The sequence below is a fragment of the Natrix helvetica genome (genome assembly GCF_964273705.1).
Source record: "Natrix helvetica genome assembly, chromosome: 7".
In the NCBI taxonomy this organism is placed as follows: domain Eukaryota; kingdom Metazoa; phylum Chordata; class Lepidosauria; order Squamata; family Natricidae; genus Natrix; species Natrix helvetica.
The window spans coordinates 454,777-470,526 of NC_138558.1; the positions used below are offsets into that span (position 1 = coordinate 454,777).

A 15,750-nucleotide genomic window follows, 5' to 3' on the forward strand; every position below is an offset into this window, starting at 1 on the left:
ATCATCGGAAAGAAGGCTGAATGGGGCGTTAGTGGAAGAGCGAAGTCTTCAATATTGTCCTTTGGGAAAGAGCTCGGGGCAAATGGTCTCCTTGTCCCAAGAGAACCTCTCCTTCCTTCTTCCAAAGAGATGGCGGCAGCGGCAGCGGCTTCATCAGGCCGAGCATTTGGCTTTGGAAGCCCGGTCCCATTTCTCATCCGTCCGCTGCTCTCGCTCAACGCTTTGCTCTCCCTCCTCCTCCTCCTCCTCCTCAACCAGCCGCAGGGCTCCAAAGGGAGCCTGGCCCTCATCCGCCCCAGGGACCCGACGGGCCTTTCGGGGCAGCTCCCCACCCCACTGCGGATCTCCCGCCCGCGTCTTGGCCAAGCCGGTGGCCGCCCATCCTGCATAAACGTCCATGGAGACTCTCAGCCCTCCGGTGGCCGCAAAGGGGCTTCAACTGGGCTTTCCTTTGAAGACGCTTCGCTCCTCCTCCGAGAAGCTTCCTCGGCTCCTGGGCTTCCCCGGGAGGTCCTGAGGAAGGGGCGGCGCTTGCAGCCCCAGAGGCGGGGCGGGACACGCCCTCTGCACTCCCCCCCCCCCCGGAGCTCCGGCGCCTCCCTCGGCCTGGGCGCCCCGGCAACAGGGTGGGAGGAGCGGATGGGAGGGGCCGGGGCGCCACCAGCTTTCTCCGAGCGCCTCGCGCAGGCCCAGCTACGGGGTTTCCCGGCAGGAGCCCCGGCCCGCCCCCCGAGCCCGGCGCGCGGAGCAGAGAGGCGCCCATTGGACGGCGAGCCATATTAGTCTCCGCCCCTTGACTGAGCAGCGTTGGGCGGGGCCGAGAGGACGGAAGGGGCGGGCGGCCCGCGAGGAGCGTTTCCGGCTGCGTGGGACGGGCGCGTGCGGCCTTTTCCTCGGCGGCCGCCATGGTGAGCGGAGGGGACGGGAGAGCGGGAGGGTTGGCCGGGGGCCCCGGCGGGATTCCCCCCCCATCGTCCCCTTCCCCTCCCGCGCCTGACTCCCCCCCCGACTCCCCCCCCCAGGTGCAGCTGCACGTGCTGTTCGAGCACGCGGCGGGCTACGCGCTGCTGGCGGTGCGGCCGACGGAGGAGGTGGAGCTGCTGCAGCCGCAGGTGGAGGCGAGCGCGCTGAGCCTGGGCCGCTTCCTGGCCCTGGTGCGCCTGGAGGCCTTCGCGCCCTTCCGCTCCGCCCAGGCCGCGCTGGAGAACATCAACGCCGTCTCGGAGGGTGAGCGGGGCCCGGGCAGGGGGTGGGGGGCTGGCGGAAGGTGGGGGTGGGGGGCGCCGGGCTTGACGGGCTCCGGCCTTCCCCGCAGGGCTGCTGCACGAGGATCTGCGGCTGCTGCTGGAGACGAGCCTGCCGGCCAAGAGGAAGAAGGTCCTGCTGGGCGTCGGAGACCCCAAGATCGGCGCCGCCATCCAGGAGCTGGGCTTCCCTTGCCAGGCGGGCGGCGTGGTAGCCGAGCTCTTGCGGGGTGAGCGGGGCTCTGGGATTTATTTATTTATTTATTTATTCGCTGGATGCTGGAGGGGGGCGGCGTGGCCAGAGCCCTGACCCCCCCCCTTCCTCTCTCAGGGATCCGCCTGCACTTCCACAGCCTGATCAAGGGCCTGACCGCCCAGGCCGCCTCCAAGGCCCAGCTGGGGCTCGGACATAGCTACTCGCGGGCCAAGGTGAAGTTCAACGTCAACCGGGTGGACAACATGATCATCCAGTCCATCAGCCTCCTGGATCAGCTGGACAAGGACATCAACACCTTCTCTATGCGGGTCAGGTGAGGTGGCCCCCCTCCCCCTTTGGAGGGGGGGTCTGCAGTGTCTGGTTGGACTTGCACTGCCCTCCCCCAGGCCCTCCGGACACCTGGGTCCCTGTGCGGGTGGGGGGGGTTGTTAGGCAGGACTTTCCTGCCTCCTTCAGCTTACCACAGGCAGCTGGGCCACCACCGCTGGCTGTATAGAAAAGGGAGGCACAGCAAAGGGCCCTCCGTGCACCCCAGCCTGGCCGCCCCGTGCCTGAGCTGCTTGGTTTGTGGGGGCACAGGCTTCCCTTGCGCAACGGAGGAGAAAGGCCCGCAAGGAGGGCTCCCTTTTGGGTCTCACACGTGTCTCTTTGTGGCGCAGAGAGTGGTACGGCTATCACTTCCCAGAGCTGATCAAGATCGTGAGTGACAACTACACCTACTGCCGCTTGGCCAAGCTGATTGGGAATCGCAAGGAGCTGAGCGAGGAGAGCCTGGAAGCCTTGGAGGAGATCGTCATGGACAGCGCCAAGGCCCAGGCCATCCTGGACGCCTCCCGCTCCTCCATGGGTCAGTGGCAAGGGGGGAGGAGAAGGCTGGAGGTGGCATTTCACTGGGGTTTGTCAGGGGGACACCATTCCAGAATGAACCTAACTTTGAGGAGTGGTCAGTAGTTTACACAGCCGTGTGGTTGGTCAATACGTTGTGATATGGATTTTAAAGTCCGCATTTTGCTGTGCCTGCAGGAAAGTGCACAACTTGTCCTATAAAGGAGAAATGTAGGTGAGAGGGCTCTGCCTGCCTATTTGGACACACACACACACACACGTTCCCCCAGACAAAGAGCTAAAGTCTCTCCGGCCCTCTCCAACTTCAGCTGTCATAGAAAACACAGTCCTGGGTCCTTTGCAGGCCATGTGCTGCATCTGGGCTGAATTGCTCGCCCTTGGTCAGGACCCTTATCCCTCTCCCCACCTCTGGCCCCCTACAGGAATGGACATCTCACCCATTGACCTCATCAACATCGAGAGCTTCTCCAGCCGAGTCATCTCCCTCTCGGAGTATCGCAAAGGTTTGCAGGAGTATCTCCGCTCCAAAATGAACCAAGTGGCTCCCAGCCTTTCGGCTTTAATTGGGGAAGTGGTGAGTGGCTTGGGGCCTTTGGGGCAACTTTTGCGTACCTGCGTTGTATGGAGAGGGCTCTCTGGCCGCAGACATGATGTGCATTTGAATCTGTCAATCCACTGAATGTCAGTGCTGAAACCTATGAATGCTGATCTGGGCCAGGGAAGGAAGGAAGGAAGGGCTGAGAGGCAGCGCTTGGCCTCTCCTGGCTGCTCTTGGGGTTGGATGCGGCAGGCAGGCAGAAGGAAGAAGCCTCACTTCTGCTCCCAGCCCAGGCAGGCTGCCTGCACAGGAAGGGGTGTGTGTGTTAATTTGGGGTTTGGGACACGGAAGGCTTGGGGGGCAGAGCAGTGGCTGGAGTTGTTCTTGAGGGGCTCTTTGCACTCATAAGTTTTCTCACATTGATCAGAGCTGGTCTGTTCTCTGCACAGGTGGGGGCTCGTCTCATCTCCCATGCAGGCAGCTTGACCAACCTGGCCAAGTACCCAGCCTCCACAGTTCAGATCCTGGGGGCAGAGAAGGCCCTCTTCAGGTAACCCTCTGGAGGGCTGGCATGCAGCGCCGCCGCCCCCCCCCCCCCCCACACACACACGCAGTTCAGCTTAACAGGGACCAGGCACTGCTGCTGGTTATGCCCACAGCCACCTTTCCCCTCCCTCCCTCCCATGGGGATGGCCAACGGGATGGTCTGCATGGTTGTTTCCTGCCCTGCAGGGCCCTGAAGACCCGGGGAAACACTCCCAAGTACGGCCTGATATTTCACTCCACCTTCATCGGGCGAGCGGCAGCCAAGAACAAGGGGCGCATCTCTCGCTACCTGGCCAACAAGTGCACCATCGCATCCCGCATCGACTGCTTCTCAGGTGGGCTGCAGAAGCTTCCAGAGCCCCTCCCCTCCGCTGGAGAGGGGGAGGGAGCCAGCACGAGTGCCACTCGCCAAGGTGCTTCCTGCCTTTGCCATGATGGTTACATTTTTCGTCAGCAGCATTTCACGCACAGTGAATGTTGACATCAAAATATCTGAGCAAAGGCAGCCGTTGGAGGGCCTTTCTCAGCAGCTTCTTCAGCTCAGCCGCTCTTCTCTTTTCCCTTCCAGATGTCCCGACCGCCGTCTTCGGAGACAAGCTGCGGGAGCAGGTGGAGGAGCGCCTGGCCTTCTATGAGACCGGGGAAGTCCCTCGCAAGAACCTGGAGGTCATGAAGGAGGCTGTGGAGGAGGTGACGGCCGAGGGGGGGCCGCAGGGGCCGCGCTGTTGGGAGTGATGAAAACTCTGAGCCTGACCAGCCTTGTCCATGGAGGCCAAAGCTGATTTAATGAGCCTGATCCAACCAGCGCCCTTTGAGGCCAAGAGCCTGCCGGGCAAGGGGGCAAGGGGGGCACGGTGGGGCCCCGGTGACTGTCCCCTCCCTCCACAGGCTTCAGAGGCAGCGGCCGAAATCAAGAGGAAGCTGGAGAAGAAGCAAAGGAAGAAGCTGAAGCAGGAGAAGAAGCGCTTGCAGGCTTTGGCAGCGGCTGCAGAGACGCACAACTCCTCCCTCCCGGAGTCTCCTGAACAGGTGGGGGGGGCTCCTGCCTCCCTGGAGGGTTGGGGACTGCGAGTGGCCTCCTCCAGGAGTAGCAGGGTGGTTTGTGCTGAGTGGGAGGCGGCACTGAGGTGTCTTCCCTCTTCCCAGGAGAACCAGGTGAAGGCCAAGAGGAAGAAGAGGAAGCCCCACCAGATGGAGGCAGAGCCGGCCGACAACGGCCTGGAGGACGAAGAGGCCCCTTTGCTCAAGAAGAAGAAGAAGCAGCCCCGGCAGCCTCCAGCCGTGGTGGCGGCAGAGGAGCCCCAGGCCCCCAAGGGGAAGAAGGCGAAGAAGAGGAAGGCCAGGGCGGAAGAGGACTAGCCTGGGGGAGTCCGTCCAATTTGGCTTCTTGGAACAAAGCCTGGGAACCTTTTCTCACAGCCCAGAACTCCCAAGGCAGGGAGGGAGACGGCAGGCCCAGTGGGCGGATCCACCACGGGAGGAGGCCCTGCCCCATTGGGTGTGGGTGTGTGTGGGGGGGGGCAGCCAGGAACAGCCCTGCTTCTCTGGGCTTCCAGCAGAGGAGGAGACCGAGACCACCCAGGGGCTCCCCATGCTGCTCCCTCAGTGGGGATGGGGGCCGGCAGGAGCGCCCCCTGCAGGACTATAAACCTGAATGCTCTTTAACTCACTTGACATTAATAAAATGTGCTACCTTTTTATACAGCAGCCCCTCACTCGCCTTCAGCCTCTCTGGGGAGGGGGGGGCACCAGGAGGGCAAGCTTTGTCAGGCTGCCCTAACAGAAGGCTTCGGCCAGATTTGAACTGGGGAGGGGGGGGCTGAGCTGGCATCCAAAATGGCTGCCAAAAGAACCAGAAGTTATGTGGGCCAGAGCCAGGTGTCCCTCACTCTCTCACACACACACAGTCTCCAGGGCTGCCCCTACCAGCCACTCCATGTAGCCCCCCTCCCCCAACTACCTGGTGGAAGCAATTTGCTTCCCCCCAGTTGCCCCCCCCAATCTCAGCCAACAGTCGTCTGACTTGGTCTCCGTCCCAATTTGCCTCGGAGCCCCCCCTGTGCCTCTGTCAGTCCAGAAGACCGCCCCTCCTCTCCCCCCACCCACCCACCCCAGGAGTCGGCCTTTTTGTCTCCTGGTGCGCCTGCTTGGGGTCAGCTGGGCCCCTGTGAGCTCCAGGTGAAACGTTGTGGAAAGCCGGTGTTGCTTCTGTGCCTTTTTCTCCCAGCCACACGGGTCTTCTGAGCAGAGGCCCTTTTATTGCCTGCGCCTGGGCGATCATCAACAGATACAATAAATTAGGGATAAATAGATGAAGAGAAACTGCTGTGCCAGCCGAGGTCCCTTTCAGTCTGTCAGAGCTGCAATCACGGCTTGGGTGAAGTCGTCAGAGGTGGCGTAGCCCCCCATGTCTGCAGTCCGCACCTGCCAAGACAAAAGCAGCACAGATGCAGCAGCCCTGGGCGGAGGTGGCCCTCCAGGTGCCATAAAGGTCTCTCCCTTGGAAGTCTTGGCAGACATTCACAGGCTGACCCGGAGACCGGCCTCTGAGCGGGACAGGCGCCCTGCCCTCTGCAACGATATTGTATCATTGTGACTGCTGCTGGTGTACGTTGCCCCAGAGTCCCTTGGGGGAGAAGGGGCGACTAAGAAGTCAAAATAATAAATAAACTGGAGGAGGCTTCCCACAGCCTGAGGGGAGGGGCTGGTTCAAAGGGAACTTCAAAATGGGGAGGCAGAGCTGAAAAGGACCCCCCCCCTTCTGCTTTTTCAAGTCAGAATTATCCTTCACTTGCAGCTTGGGGTGGGGGAAGCCCCCTTCCACAAACTGGTCAAGGCCGCATGCAGGTGGGGCATGGCCGATGCTCCGGAGTCCAGGGCCCTTTTTCTCCTGGGCAGGGAGGACACCCGTGGGCCACCAATAATATTAGGGGCTGGCAAAGACTACAGGGGGCAACTGTAGGAAGAAGCTGCTGTCCCCCAGACCATCAGCTGCCCAGAATGGATCAAAGTGTTCGGGGGAACTCTTTCCATTACAGGTGGTCCTCAACTTACAACTGATGGCTTAGTGACCAGCCACCTTTCCAATGGTGACTTACCTGGGGGGGGGGGGGTTTACTTTGAAATTCTGCCCCCCCCCCCGGTCATGTGGGCGCCCTCCAGGTGCTGGGCAACCGAGTTGCAATTGGCACTGTCCAGAGGCCATGCGGGGCTGCATTTCCCAGCACTTTCTTGCCCTGCTGACTTCGAGGGAGGGGCAGCACAAGCAGCCCACGTTGGTTGCTGCATGATCCCCCCAGATGAGCTGGTGAAATTGGGTGGCTCACACGAGGACTGGCACGGCTTGCGACCATAAGGGGGAGACCCCAAGGTTGTGACCTCTGCCACGCCCAAAAGAGTGCAGTGGGGGGAGGTCCTCCCTCTTGTCTTTCTTTTTTTAATTGAAAAAGTTTTACACAAATTTTCCCCCTTTTTACCCCCCCCACATAATGTGAATCACATACAAATACTGTACCCCCTCCCCTCCCCCCGTCTTAAAAAATTTTCTCATTCAAATATTGTACCAAATACTGTAAACCCCCCCTCCCCCATCTTAAAATAGATTTCCGGTTTTGCCACGAATGTCGTGGGCAGGCTTTTTCTGAGCTTGTCGAATCAATAGACTGTAGAGGTGTTTTTTTTAAAGACCATTAACGCCTTGGACACTCCTAAATCCTTAGGAATTTAGGAGAGAGAGATACAGCTGTCGGGTAGAGCTACTTGTGTAGCTCCCCAGAAGGATTTATAGCCTCTGAGGTGCGGGCAATCTTGTTCTGGGATGGCATGCATATCTTTTTTATGAAGATAGGGTGGATAAAGTGTTTAACAATCATATTCTCCAAAGTGCCTTGATGAGAATATGGAAGAAGCACCGGCCCAATTGGGATTATAAAATACCGCTTTGGTTGGATCTTGCAGATACCATGTGGATTACGAATACTAAGTCACTTGGGGGGTGTTTATACAAAGACGTGCTTATTGCTGATGGGGACGAATGGAAGTTAAAAACTTTGGAACAACTGTTTGAATAAGGAATTACTTTAAATTGGTTACATTATATACAGTTACAGAAGAGATGGGAAGAAGATCGTAGGGTCGGTTTTATGGATAAAGAAGTGGAACTGATCAAACAGATAAAAGAGACTGGCCTAAAACAGGTTAAAAGAATACATAATGTACTGTTAGAAAGAGATTCAGAAAGTGAATTGGTTAAGGATTGTATGATTAAATGGGCTCAGAATTTTGGTGAAGTGGTTATGTTGGACACGTGGGGAAAAATATGGGTTCAGAATGTTAAATTTACACAGTCACAGAATTTAAGGGACAACTTTTATAAAATGTTTTACAGGTGGTATTTAGATCCTAAAAAATTATCATGCATGTACCCAAATTTTCAACCAAAATGTTGGAGATGCGGGTGCCTAGATGCTACCTTTTTTCACGTATGGTGGACTTGCAACAAGGTTAAAGCTTTTTGGATAAAAATATGGTGGGTTATGCAAAATGCATTTAAGAAAAGAATACAATTTATTCCGCAAATGTTTTTACTGGGTATAACTAAGGACTTTACTAAAGGGGAAACAAAATTGGCCTTGTATATGGTTACAGCAGCTAGGTTGTTGATTGCGCAACACTGGAAGAAAGATTTTTTACCGACAATTGATCAATGGATTCAGAAAGTGGCGGGGTTCGCCGAAATGGCAAAAATTTCAGCTTTCTTAAAAGGCCAGAAGCAGGAGAATTACACACAGGAATGGGTAAAATGGATTGATTATATACAGAATAAATACCAGACTAGGAAGTACTATGTAGCCTTTAGGTAAGAATGTTTAGACTGATAGATGATCAGAGTAAATAATACATGGGATGCTTGGAATTGTTAGAGTGGTGTATAGCGGAAGTCGGGGGGGGGGTTGATTGGGAGGTGGGGGAGGGTTAGGGTGGGGAAATATATATGCATAACTAATCTAGAAGATGGGATTAATGAAATATTGCTACTTTAAGAGAAACCTATATTAGGATTTATATATGTTTAGGTACAATATTTGAAGGAGAAATCTCCCTCTGTCTTAAAGGAGCCACACCTTCCCTTGGCACAGCCAAGAGGCATGGAGGGGGGGGGGCAGGGTAAACTGCCATGTGTTTTGAGGGAGACCATGAGCAGCTCCAGGGGCATCTGTCCGTTGTGCAGACTGAGCAGCCCAAGGGGGAGGGAAGGAGCCCCCAGTGCCTCATTTCCACCCTGGGTTCCCTTGGCACATTGCCAAGGAGGGGTAGGGGAATCTTCCTCCAGCTTCTCAGGAATCCTAAATCTAGCAATTTTAATGGCTCAGCTCTGCCGTCCCAGAGGGCAGCCACCCCTCCATGAGATCCCAAGCTGTGGACGAGGGCCTCCTCGAGGCAGACCAGGGGAGGGGTGGGGCTGCCAGTGCTTATTTATATTTATTTATTTTATCAGATTAGTCACCCCCTCTCCCCACAGGGACTCGGGGCGACGTACACAAGCAACGGTCTACGGACTACAAAGGAGGAGGTAAAAATAAATAAATACAATAATCAGAGAAGTTAAAAACCCCAATAAGAATAAAAGTTTAAAAGCTAACATTGACAATTAAAATTAACCAAGGGGTGGAACAGTTGTCGAGATTATGCCAGGCCGGCTAGCCGAAACAGGTGGGTCTTCAGTTTACTGTGGAAGGAGCGGAGATCGGTTGTTGTCCTGATGTCTGGGGGGAGGTCGTTCCAAAGGGTGGGACCCGCCACAGAGAAGGACCTACTCTTGGGCACCGCCCTCTGACAGTCTCTAGAGGACAGCACCCGGAGAAGGCCCTCTCTGTGTGAGCGAATGGGCCGCAGGGATGTATGGGGCAGGACACGATCCCTCTGCCAGATTGGGGGGGGGGGGGGGGGCACTGGGCCTCTTTTCCGGTCCAGAGAGAGGAGGCCAAGGGAAGCAGGGCTGCTTTTGGGGTGGGAGGATCAGGGCGGGGAATGGGCCTTGGGGCTGTTCAGGGGGCCCAGGGGTTGAAGGTCGCTTCTCTCAATCCCAAACCCCTAAGCCAGGCTCCTCCTGGCCCACCAGACCCTCCCTGTCAGCTGCCAGGAATTGGCCAAGAGCCAGAAGCCGGCTAAAAAATCCCTTTTATTCACAGACAGGATGGAGAGCGCAGTCCCAGGTTAAACAGCATACCCACGGGGGGGGGGGCTCCCCCAGCACCCCACAAGCCTTGGCAGGCTCCTCCCCAAAGTCCAGTTGCTCTTCTGCAGGACTGAACAGGGCCCAATGGTCTCCATGAGGCCCATGCTCCCCAGCCAGCTCTTCCTGGAGGCACCTCTCCTGGACACAGCCTTCCTGCCCCAGAGGCTGGCTTTCGAGGGGGCACCCCACAACTCTCCCGAAGGCCCTGGGCAGCCCCCACCCCCACCCCTTCCAGCTGGGGCAGACCAGACCTCTGGAGGACTTCCAGGCAGGAGAGGGCTTTCCTCCCCAACAGATTGGGGGGGGGGGGGGGGGCAGCCTGAGCCTAGACCCCATAGGGTGGGTGGAGGTGGTCAATGACAGACTTGATGAAGTCCGAGGTGGTGGAATAACCACCCATGTCCTGTGTCCGCACCTAGAGGGGGGTGGGGGTGGGGAGAAAGGTGGTCAGACGGGGGTCCAGAGGAACCGTAGGAAGGGGACGGGACAGGCACCCAAAGCCCCAGGCAGCCCAGCCTGGCCTTCTGCAAGGAGAAACCGCTCCAGTCCCAGGACCCCCAACTCCACCCCCAGCCTCTCTCTCACCTTGCCCAATTTGATCACTTTCTTCACCGCGTCTGAAATCATGGCCGAGTGGTGCTCCAGGCTGGTTGGGAGAGAGGAGGGGGGCAGCTCAGCAGGGGTGGGTGGGGGGCAGGATGGCTCCCCCAGCCACTGTTGCCCTGCAAGGTAGGCCGGGCCGATGGGCAGGGACATTCCGCTCAAGCCCAGCAGCCCCAGCTTGGGCACCTACTTGAGATGGCGCAGCATGTTGGCCGAGGAGAGCAGCATGGCCGTGGGGTTGGCGATGTTCCTCCCGACTGCCTGGGCAAAGGGGTGACGGGCCCCCTGCAAGAGGAGCAGAAGGGTTCCTGCAGGGGCCCCTCCAGAAGCACCCATCCCCAGCAGAGGAGGGAGGGGAGGGGGCAGCCCAGCAGCCCTCGTCCTCACCATCTCAAACACTGCAAAGTCGGCGCTGTAGCTCTCCCCCGGGACCACACCGGCCCCTCCCACCAGGCCGGCTGCCAGGTTGTCAATGATGTTGCCGTACAGGTTGGGCATGACCAAGACGTCAAACTGGTAAGGGTTCTGCACCAGCTGAAAAACACCCACCCACACGTCCCTCTGACCCTGGTGCCTGCCTGGGCCCACAGGCCACACACACACACACACCGTGTGGCATGCAGGAATCTCTGGGCAGAGCTCAGCTGCCGCCCCTGAGGGGCCCTTGTAGAAGCGGGTGGAGGCTCCGCTCTGAAACCGCTGAAAGTCTAGCTCCCCTCCCCCCCTGCCCTCCCCACCCCCAGGAAGCATCTCAACAACAAGGCCCCCTTGCTGGGCTGGACAGCAATTCAGACACTGGCAAGCTTTTGCCTGTTGCGGATCTGACGTTTGCAGGGAGGATCCAGTCTGGCCCCCCATGTTGCTCAGCCACAGCCCAGAGGTTGCCTCCAGAGAGCAGCCCCCCCAGGAAGCCCTGGTCTTTGGACGCCAACATCACCAGCCCAGGTCCCACAGCTGCCGTGTGCTGGGCATTGGAGAAAGGGCCTCTCCCCATCCATGGGCTCCAGGCCTCCCTAGGCAGCACAATTGGGGGAGGGGGCTAAAGGATGGAAGTGCAGTGGCCGCTTAAGAGGCCTGGCCAGGCCCCACATGAGACCTTCCCACGTGGGAAATGAGGCCTGCATTTCTTTCTTTTTCCTGCAGGAGCCAAAAGACGCTTTTCTGCTTTCTGAAAAATCCAAAGGTAGGAGGGGCCCCTGGAATCCAGTCCCCACCAAAACCTCCCAGTGAGAAGGGGGCTCTCCTGCCTCTGCTCAGACACCCTCAGGAAAAGGGAGCCAGGCTAATAGGCATCAGGGATCCGCAGAGGCCCCCTTCTGACTTCCGGATCCAAACTCAAGCGGGACGGCTGGCAGCACCCGAATCACAAAGGATCCAACTGGTTCCAAACCACTGACCACCTTACATTGTTTCCGCTCCGACCTATTTCCCTCGGGTGGCAAAGGGCTGCCAAAGAGCTGGGAGCCATGGAAGGGGGCCTGGCCTCCCTGTTGCAGGCAGCCTCCCCCCACCCTGCAGAGCCCCTCCCCTCTCGGCCAGAGGTGGGCCACCCTACCTGCATGCAGCAGTTGTCGATGATCATGGTCTCGAAGGTGATCTTGGGGTACAGCTCAGCCACCTCCTCACAGCAGCGAAGGAAGAGCCCATCCCCCAGCTTCCTGGAAGGAGGAGGAGGAGGAGGAGGAGGAGGAGGAGGAGGAGGAGGAGGAGGAGGAGGAGGAGGAGAGAGGGAAGTGGGAGGGACAGCCAAGAACGACCCAGCCGGGATCAAAGGGGCCGAAGGAGCCGGCGGGGGCAGCCAGGAGACCCAAAGCGCAGCGGCTTCTGGGCAGGCAGCAGAATTGGAAGGAATCGGAAGGCCTTGGAAGCTGCTGCGGAGGCTCTTCTGGGCAGAAGATGGACGCGGCTGATGCTTCTTCCCAGGCCCAAATTAAAAATTAAACAGGTGGGACAAAACCTTCCAAGGCCTTTTCTGAACCAGAGCAAAGGGAGAGAAAGGAGGGGAGGGAGGCATCGTCCAGTCCACCCCAACTTCCCTGATCTCAACATACATGGGTTTTTTGACATACAGCATGTCCTTTGCCTTGTGACCTCCGTGGGCTCTCCAAAGCTGCCAGAGATCTGGGGGGGGTCATTGGAAGGCCCTCACCCACCCCCAACCTCGATCCAATGAGGCAGGCAGGCTCACTTACATGATATTGGCCTTGTGCACCGCAGTGACCTTGTTCCTCCCCTTCTTGGTGGCAAAATCAAAGGCAAATTTGGCGATGCGCTGAGATTTGGCCCGCGTGATGATCTTCATGCATTCAATGACCCCCTTGGCACTCTGAAGACAGAAAGCAGCACAAGCTCTGCGCCTCACTTGAAGCCCCCCGAGCCCCTCACTGGAGTCGCTGGAAGGGAAGCTTCCTGGGTGCCCGGCTCCCCTTGGCCTCCTCTCCCTGCACTGCCTCTATATCAGGCTGTCCACTAAAAGGAGCAAAGCCCACCACTCCAGAGGGCCCACATTCTGGGTCAAGGGTCTGCGTTCTCTCCAACTGGGAAGAAAAACCCAGAGAAGTCTTTGCTCGGACCTGCACAAGAATTTCCCTCTTCCTTTGGCATTTGTTTCTCTTTTCCAATTATTTCCTCTAGATCAGGGGTCCCAAGCCCCCCCAGGCTGCACAACTGGAGATGAGAGTGATGGGTGAGCGAGTGAGCAAAGCTGTCTGTCTGTCTCTGCAGCCACTCCCCGGCACTTGGACCACCACCGCTGCTCACCAGGCATCGGGTTCTCATCCGAGCACAAGCCCTACTATCAACTGCTCGTGTGAGGAACCTACGTTGCACATTCCTCTCCCTCCTAGATCCGTGAAAAAAAACTGATCCCCGGCCCCAAAATGTTTGGGAACCACTGCTGTAGATGGATCTTAAGACAGATCACCTGGGGATCCTTAGTGGCTGATGGGGAAGGCTTAAAGCCTGAAGCAAACACTGGGAGCGAAGCCCTCTGGGTCACCTGTGAGAGGACACGCCCACCTTTCTCTTCAGCCCATGGGAGGCGTTTTCAAGCAGGTTGACATTGATGCTGTTGGATAACTGACCCTCCCTTCCACAGCTGCCCTATAGGTCCTCAGGGGTCCCTTTGGGCTGCTGCAGCCCCACCCCAGGTTCACCGGAGATGCCGCCAGCCCCTTCCCCCGTAGCTGCAGCCGCCAGCCAGAGGGTCGGTGGGCTCACCTCGTGCTCCAGAGAGCTGTACTCGCCCTCCGTCTGCTCACGGATGATCACCAGGTCCAGGTTGTTGTGCCGGGTCTTATAGCCAGGCAGGCTGCTCACGTGGACCACGTTGGCAAAGAGGTCAAGCTTCCGCCTGCAAAGAGGAGCCGCGGGTGGGTCCCATCCTGCACCCCCTGCCCATCCCCCCAGGAGCAAAGGTGGGGCTGCCGAGGGGGGCCACCTACCTGAGCCTCATGTCGTAGGAGGCCAGCTCCCCTTTGTACTCCATGGGGGTGTGGATCTTCCCTGCAAAGCCCAGAGAGCGCAGGCGGTCAGGGGGCTGGAGGGCAGGGGACCCCGGGGACCCCCCCTCCCCCTCCCGGGGGTCTCGGGCGGAGGCCTCACCGATCAGGGCCACCTTGCTCTTCTGCATGGACTCCAGCACCTGATCCAGGATCTCCTCCGAGGCCAGGTTCTGCACCTCGCTCAGGTGGTGCTCATCGAACTGCACCGGCACGCCCGCCACCTGCACGGCACAGCCGGGGATCGAGGGGAGGGGGCGGGCTGGACCCTTCTCGCCCCCCCACCGCCCGCATCTCTTCCCCCGCCCCCCGCCCCGCCCGCGCTCACCTTGAAGACCTCCTTGACGGAGTGCATCAGCTCCGGCCCCACGCCGTCCCCCGGCAGCAGCGTCACCGGGAAGGCGCCCTCCGCCTGCACGGAGAGGGAGGGTCGCAAGGGGGCCCCGACACAGCCCCCCCCCGCCCCCCTTCCCCCCCGCCCCTCGCCTCACCTGCGCCGCCCTCTGCAGAAGCGCCGCCGAGCTGGAGATTCCCCGCAGGAGCCGCTGCAAGACAGAAAGGGCCGGGTGAGCTGCTGCTGCCGCCACCCGCCCCGCCGCCCACGGCACAACGGGACCCGGCGGCTCACCCCGCCGGCCGAGGCTGCCCGGAGGCCCTTCAGCGCTGCCGCCAGAGCCATGGCCGTGCCGGTAGCTCTCCAGGGACCATAGAGAGCCCGGCGGGGAGAGCGGCACCTGACCTTCCGGTTACGCTCTCAGCTTCCAAGAGCGGCCGTCGGGATTGGCCCTTGTCCACCTCAAACCCCACCCCCGCGTCCTCGGTGGGCACGTGATCGGGGGAATGGCGCCACTTCCGGTCTTCACATGAGGAGGAGGAGCCAAACCCTGGTGGGTTTTTTTTCCAGCTGGGGAGACTACAACTCCCAGAATCCCCCGGGCGACCCTCAGCTGCAAAGGGCTGACTCGGATGTGGGCAGGGTGGGCGTGTCGTCTGAATGCAGCCACGGAAGCGTGAATAGAGCTCAGCTTTTGCAAAAATGAGAACGTTCCTCCAGAGACTCTGGGGGGAAGGCAGGGGCCTCTCCTGGGCCCCGTTCATCCTGGGGAAACAGCCCCTTCCCCGGGACTCCGGCCGGTGGCTGGCCCCGAAGCCGCCAGCTGTGGAGGGGGAGCAGTGGGGCGGCAGGGGCGCCTTCAGGGGCTCCGTCCCAAATTCTTTCCCATCTCTCCAGCTGCTCATTCCAGCCAGGCAGCTGATGGCCACCCAGCCTCCATCTCGGGACGCCCAGCAAGGCGACGTTTAGGAAACGACCAGTTTGCCCAAATGGCTGCAGGCTTCTCCTCCAGGGGAGCAACAGAACCTTCTGGAACATCAGAACATCCCAGCCCGGAGTGGAGAAACCTCCGGGCTTATTTGTGTGGAGACACACCTCCCTCCTCCCAGGTCCCAGGCAATTAGCAGCCCTGGGGGAGCTAACGGGTTGAGCCTGAAGAGGTGTTAATGGGGGGAGAGGGGAAGGAACAGTGGGCCTTCCGACTGGAGAGGCTGCCTGGGAGAGGGGCATGGGGATCCCCCCCCCCACACACACACAGGAAAAAGCTGGTTTGTTCCTTGCCATCTTGGCCTTCGCCATCCTCGCCATCTAGGTCATGAAGGTGTCTCCCTGTCTGGAGGAAGTGCCTCAGCCAGAGGGAAGGTGGCAGCCCCGTTCCAGCCTCAGCAGTGGAGCCCCCACTCACAGGGCCAACGAGGTCCCTCGGGAGGCTCCACAGAAGGGCCAGAGGGCAGGACTGGCCGGTCAGAGGCGATTGGGTGGGCCGTGCCAGGCCATGCAGGCTTTTGCAAGCACAATAGTGCCATACCGTTCCCAAGCAGTTTGCAGCACCTGTCCAGCCTTCTGAATTCGGGAAAGGCTGCTCTGATGTGCTTGAAGAAGAAGAGATCCCAGACCAGATTGTGAAGTTTAATCTCCCCAGCCAGGAAAGGTAATGCAGGCGTCCGTCTGTCAGGTGTCCAAA

The 15,750-nt window shown here is 59.0% G+C and overlaps 2 protein-coding genes across 3 annotated transcripts; one reads left to right on the forward strand and one right to left on the reverse strand.

The window, feature by feature from the left end:
- The first annotated feature begins 805 nt into the window (after positions 1-805).
- NOP56 (NOP56 ribonucleoprotein) lies at positions 806-5,093 on the forward strand. Its single transcript, XM_081959478.1, has 11 exons — positions 806-908; positions 1,023-1,227; positions 1,316-1,474; positions 1,576-1,774; positions 2,121-2,308; positions 2,730-2,881; positions 3,295-3,395; positions 3,578-3,726; positions 3,960-4,081; positions 4,280-4,420; positions 4,538-5,093. Exons 1-11 carry the CDS (start codon positions 906-908, stop codon positions 4,748-4,750), a joined length of 1,632 nt encoding a protein of 543 aa, XP_081815604.1. The 5' UTR covers positions 806-905; the 3' UTR covers positions 4,751-5,093.
- A 536-nt stretch (positions 5,094-5,629) lies between these two features.
- On the reverse strand, positions 5,630-14,482 carry IDH3B (isocitrate dehydrogenase (NAD(+)) 3 non-catalytic subunit beta). Of its 2 annotated transcripts, none has more exons than XM_081959485.1 (12): positions 14,361-14,482; positions 14,224-14,277; positions 14,061-14,144; positions 13,836-13,956; positions 13,676-13,736; positions 13,452-13,584; positions 12,425-12,558; positions 11,788-11,890; positions 10,620-10,766; positions 10,423-10,517; positions 10,215-10,275; positions 5,630-5,815 (listed from the first exon to the last, which is right to left on the reverse strand). In XM_081959485.1, the coding sequence occupies exons 1-12, from the start codon at positions 14,409-14,411 to the stop codon at positions 5,738-5,740; spliced, it is 1,122 nt and encodes a 373-aa protein (XP_081815611.1). In that variant the 5' UTR covers positions 14,412-14,482; the 3' UTR covers positions 5,630-5,737. The 2 variants fall into 2 exon arrangements, with proteins under 2 accessions (XP_081815611.1, XP_081815610.1); XM_081959484.1 differs by lacking the exon at positions 5,630-5,815 and adding an exon at positions 9,555-10,044 and having other exon boundaries at positions 14,361-14,480.
- Positions 14,483-15,750: the final 1,268 nt, after the last annotated feature.

Excerpts from the sequence above, each read along its gene's own strand:
- NOP56 (XM_081959478.1), top strand. Across the intron at positions 1,775-2,120 it reads ACCTTCTCTATGCGGGTCAG|AGAGTGGTACGGCTATCACT; the intron begins GTGAGGTGGCCC and ends TTTGTGGCGCAG. Across the intron at positions 3,727-3,959 it reads CCGCATCGACTGCTTCTCAG|ATGTCCCGACCGCCGTCTTC; the intron begins GTGGGCTGCAGA and ends TTTCCCTTCCAG.
- IDH3B (XM_081959484.1), bottom strand. The coding sequence starts at position 14,411 with ATGGCTCTGGCGGCAGCGCTGAAGGGCCTCCGGGCAGCCTCGGCCGGC. Across the intron at positions 13,585-13,675 it reads TCCTACGACATGAGGCTCAG|GCGGAAGCTTGACCTCTTTG; the intron begins GTAGGTGGCCCC and ends TCCTCTTTGCAG. Across the intron at positions 11,891-12,424 it reads GTGCACAAGGCCAATATCAT|GAAGCTGGGGGATGGGCTCT; the intron begins GTAAGTGAGCCT and ends TCCTCCTTCCAG.